Raw genomic sequence first — 5,487 nt, 5'->3', positions numbered from 1 at the left:
GGGTTATTACAGTCTCCTCTCCTTAAAAGGATTCCGCCCCAGAATCAGATAGAAAATGAATAGGGATACTCTCTTAGCATTGCACTTTCTAACTCTCAAGTAAATTTTCCCACATTTTGGTTCTACCATCAAACTCTGACTAGTTTGATAACCCTTATCCTAAGCACTTGTTCCTTTTCAATCTATAATCCTTCCTGGTTGCTCCATACTGGTTACGTCTGGTTGCATGTCTATGCGCTCATATGCCCCTATTTGTCTGGCATCCGAATTACACTTCCTTAACAGGTGATGTATCTCACGCTGTCGCTCTAACTTAACTTGTAGAAGGCGAGTCTCCTTTTCCAAGAGTCTGAGCTCTTCGTTGGAGTACACTGGATCCTCAAGTTCTTCCGCTTCCTGCCACTTTATGCGCTCAACTTTCTTCATGTGTAGATGCATGTCGTTGAAGAGCACTTGCCTGCCCTTTGATGTTTGAATTCGCCGGCGCTGATCTGATTTGTACTTGAGCTTTCTTGCTGGCGGTTCTGTGATAACAGGATCAAGCGGTTGGTCGTGAGTAGCTCCCTCTGGTGGAGGGAACAAACATCTCGGCTGTAACGTCGGCTGCTTCGACGGTCCTTGATCGTCCTAGCACTTTGGAACGGTGGGGATCTCCACCTTGACCTCTGTTGGTAGCACCGGTCGGATCGATCTCCTCCACAATTATGGCTTCGTTTGAATTTCAGGAATAAATCTTCTTTTAGCACCAAATGATGTACCCGAATATTTATCAAAAATACGAGCATAATGTTTAAGGAAGTTTTTTTTTTATTTCATTGTCTAATCAATCTCTACAAATAAGCCTTGACTTTTTTTTACGGGAGAGCCTAATGAACTATTTTTAGTATAATTGGGCCTTGAATACTATCCACTTATTACGATTAAGTTATTTGAGTTTTTATCTTGAGTCGTGGTCGGAGAGAGGTATAGATATCCTGATTGTATATACGTCGGGTCGGTAATGCGTATAGCTAACCGGTATGTCTCCCGCGTATTCAAAGTTTTAAATGCACAATCCATCCCCATGCCCCCAACAGAAATAAATGTCCCCAAATCCTCAACAATAAAAACGCCTACTCTACTCTTAACAATACACACATCAGCTAGGGTTTCTACAAATCACAAAATCAAATCACAAATCCATCCAAAATGTTTAGCTCGTGGCCTGATTTCTTCGCTTTTTTCTACCGATCAACAATGGGCTGTTTGCTCGGTTGTTTCGGAGTCAGAGACGTCTCTTCTCGTCCCTCTTCCCCTCTCGTTCCGCAATCAAACACGGTACAATTCCCTTTCTCATTCCGTTTTTGATTATTGCTTTAATTTAGTAACAAGGAAGAAAGTGTTTGATTTATTTTTGCGTTGATGAATTTTTTGTTTCTTGATGTTGAGATTGTTTTTATTGTATTAGGAACCTGTTTTCTCGAGAAATCGCAAACGTCTCAGTTCTCTTCCTCTTCCTCAAGGTAATGTATCTAATTGTACATACTTTATTTGATTAAATTGGGGATCGTGTGCCTTGAGAATAACTTTGGGACTTGATCGGTGATTGATGATGATTTACGTTTTACGGTTTAGCTTTCTTGACTATATTCGATAAATTTCCATTTACTATATGTTTATGTTTATGTTTATGTTTGTATGCTTGTTATAATAGTCTGTAAAACTACGGACAATTGATCTGTACATTTGGTGTAATACTTGTAGAGTATTTATGGTTTAATCTTGTGCATTTGTAGAGTTTGTAGGCTATAATACTTGTCATGGGATATTGGTAGATGACTTTTGATTTTTGTATATGTGTGTGTTGTTAATATTGTGTTAAATGCCTTCTTTTTTCTTGTAGAAGGAAGCCATGATTCACCTGGCAGTGACAAGCAGTCAGATCTTTTGGATTGTCCAGAACGGGATCTTGATTTTGAAGGACTAAGAGACGAGGTTTGCTTCGTACATAAACCCTAATGTCTTTTGTCTAAAACTTGAGTTGAGTTTGGTTGGAGAGATGGAATGTACAAGGAATGAAATCAAAATTTGGTAAAAAAATTGCGTGAACAAAAATGAGGGAGTACAAATTTTTAATCATCAATTTTATTAAGAAAAACAAGTAAGATTGAGAATGAGAATGGAGCATTCTTTATCAATTTGATGGTTTTGAGCTCTAATTTAGATTGTTAAGACTGGAATGGGGGAAAAGGATGAAAGTTATAAACACCTGCTGAAAGAAAAGTACGAATTTTATTCTGTTCCACACACTTCGTTCATTCCAACTAAACACAAGACCGAGCTTCAATATGCGCACATGCAAAATGATACATCCACCCAATTTAACAGAACTCTACTATGTTTTCTTGATTTTTGATCTTAATCCTACGGTAATCTGATTTATTATTGGGGTATGAGTTGAATCACCTCATTATAATATAGTATATTGTTTTTTGACTATCAGAGAATTTGTTCTGGTCTATTTGTTTTATTTGGGAATATTATCTGGATATAATCACTTAATTATACAACTTCTTGTATTTTGAGATGATTTTGACAGAAAGTATTAAACTGTAAGTATTTAAGCTTCTACCCTTTCTTATTGTTTCTGTTGTTACATCCCTATGTGTTAGTGAAAAATTACAGGGGTACATTTGCTTTTTCTATACCAAGCCCTAAACAGCAGAGATATTGAATTGAATTCAATCACTGCAAACATGCCTGGTTTTTCATTAGCTGATCGTCAGTTCTGTTCATTGTTGCAAAACTTTACTTCATGCATCCATAAGTGTAGGCATATGTTCTACTTCTGGCCAGAAAGATAAGTATATAATAAAGCATTCACTTGTCAGCTTGCAGAAGTAAGAGGAGCCGGAGAACTGTCATATGTCGCTTGAGTTTTTCTGCAGCTACTCACTCATTTTACTGGTTTATGTTTTTATGCAGGCCAAGTTTCTAAAATCTTGTGGTACTTTACCGGAGACCCCTTCTGAAATTCGTAAAGCATCAATTAAATTTAATGGTCCGTCTCCTACTAGAGATTCAGAATACCCAGAATTTCATTCCTGGCTTCCCAACACTTCAGTTCAGAAGCTCAATATCGAGATGGAACCTGATCAGGCTCCTATTCCTGAAAAACAATGTGAAAATTGGTTGAGCAGCTCTGGTTCTTCAGCTCATGAACCTAACAGGTGATACTTGCAATTGTTTTACCTGAAAGACTTCTAATGTTAATCCTACTGTTTATCATCATATGTTGTAGCATAATATTATTTGAACTTGTTGTAGAAAATACATGTTTTCGGCATCTATCAAGTAAATTGTACTAATGCAGATATAAGTAAACATTGTAGTTATCTGTAGAATTCAAGGACTTTATTGTTGACATTTTTATGGTCCCCCTATGTTTCTGTAGTTGTTTAGAAGTTGGACCAGTGATCTCTATCAGTACTAAGGAGAGTGATGCTGGTAAATTTGGCTTGGGTGCACATAATTATGCTAGTCAGACTGCTAGTGTGCAAAGCAGGAACAAGTCTGTTCGTTTTACTTGCCCTTCTGATACGTCTTTATCTTCATCGAAAAGCCCCTCATCTGACGCTTATAGTCAAAGCTCGGAGCATTCTGAATCGTGGAGTGATGAAAGGGCATCAAAGCTGTCACCTTACCCAACTCCCCTTCAACTAACTGACGATATGCAAACACCTGGAACTGTTTTCCCATCTTATATAGAAAACATGGTAGTTGGAAAAAACCCCAGGATTAGGACTCAATATGTACAGTCTCTTGCAAATCCAACTGAAAATTTTCCCCATCTACGGGTGTGGATGGAGGAGTCCAGTCCTGATCAAGAGTCTGGTCACCTGATAGAATCGTTCGAGCAGGCTGATGATGGAACCCCTTATTCAAAAGTGAGGGTGTTTATCAACTCAGCTGAGGAAGAGAAGGAAGAAGAAAGCTTTCCGCCTTGTATGAAACCACTGCCCCCCAATCAATTTGTCAATGATCAGCGGGTTGTAACATTTGCTAGTGATAATACCTATTTTGGAAACACTCCTGGGGACCAACCAGTCCTTGGAACAGTTGCAATTCACTGGAATGAGGATGAATCCTCTCCTATCTCGCCAAAGCGGTGGGATGCGAACGGGATCCCCAATTCAACTACCAAATACAAAGAGGTATCTCTTTTTACCTCCTCTTTATCGTTTGTCCATAATAGCTGAAGCAAAAAAAAGTGATGATGTTAGTTGTGTATCCTGGTTTTAGGATCAGAAAGTGAGTTGGCACGCAACACCTTTTGAAGAAAGATTGAAGAAGGCATTGTCCCAGAAGCATATTATCTCTGAAAGGTATTTCATTTTTATTATATCCTTGCTGCCTTTCCTGGGACCTGGTACAATAGTATTATGCTAATCCATGCTAAACAAATCTTCAGATTGTCAGAAACAAACAGATTAAATTATTTCTTAATAAGGATAGAAGACACTATTATTTTATAGATGATTCGCAATGTGAAATTCTTGCACACCTATCTATGCCCTGTGAAATCCTTGCATGCCTATCTAAGCTAAATGCACAAATTTTTATATCATCGTAGTGGTACACAAGTGGTGGTATGAAACCTGCGATTTCATTTAGTAATTGTGTTCAACCTACTATAAAGAACTAAATATTTAATTATCTTTCTTTCTAAGAATTGTACCCTGTTATCTGACAAAGTTATATTTTCATCTTTTAGGAGAAATCTTGATGGCACACCAGCCCTAGATTTTAATGGGAACAAGGAACTTGATGCTGCTGTATCTTACAGGGAATCTTCAATACCTGTATGATCTTATAATTACATAATTGCAGATTATTGGATTGTTATACAAAGATGTTCGTTGGATAATTGAAAAGCTAAGCTATGCCAATATTTTCTCTAAAGGATTTCTAGTGGGGGTAATGTTTGTATTGGCAGGATCAGGAGTCACCTATAGAGTAAATAACCAAGTTTTACTTGCTCACTTGTTTTTCAGCATCCTTATGATGAATTTTATCTTCCGTGCATCTTTGATACATAACTTTATGTTAAACATGTACGTATTAATCAGTGACAACTTAGCAATTAACGTTTTCATATCGCTTTTTCCATTCTCATGAAAAGGTTTCCTGCTGAACCCTTCTCTTTCGGGGTTACCCTTAATTTTCACTACCAATATAAGTTTGATGTCATCACCAAACATTTGTCCTCCGAGTCTATACATATCACACGAAATGGTATTACATATCACACTAAATGGTACCGCCTCTGTCTAAACCATTTCTATACAAATGGTTTACGTATGGAGGATAAGAAATTGATTAAAATAATATTAGTTTTAGTAAAGTAGTGGGATGAGGGAGAAAAAGAAATTGTAATTTAGTAAGAAGAAGTATAAAGTTGGGTAGAGTGGTAGGTTAATATTTAATAAATAAAATAAGTGTTACGAG

At 37.2% G+C, this 5,487-nt stretch overlaps 1 protein-coding gene across 1 annotated transcript; it reads left to right on the top strand.

The window, feature by feature from the left end:
* Positions 1-927: 927 nt before the first annotated feature.
* LOC141698703 (protein JASON-like) lies at positions 928-5,154 on the top strand. Its single transcript, XM_074503470.1, has 7 exons — positions 928-1,317; positions 1,448-1,502; positions 1,883-1,974; positions 2,965-3,209; positions 3,434-4,193; positions 4,282-4,364; positions 4,754-5,154. Exons 1-7 carry the CDS (start codon positions 1,189-1,191, stop codon positions 4,845-4,847), a joined length of 1,458 nt encoding a protein of 485 aa, XP_074359571.1. The 5' UTR covers positions 928-1,188; the 3' UTR covers positions 4,848-5,154.
* The last annotated feature ends 333 nt before the right edge of the window (positions 5,155-5,487 follow it).

Source organism: Apium graveolens, chromosome 11 (assembly GCF_009905375.1).
Source record: "Apium graveolens cultivar Ventura chromosome 11, ASM990537v1, whole genome shotgun sequence".
NCBI classification, from domain to species: Eukaryota; Viridiplantae; Streptophyta; class Magnoliopsida; order Apiales; family Apiaceae; genus Apium; species Apium graveolens.
Note: the sequence above shows the minus strand (reverse complement) of the source record. Positions and strands in the feature narration are given on the sequence as shown.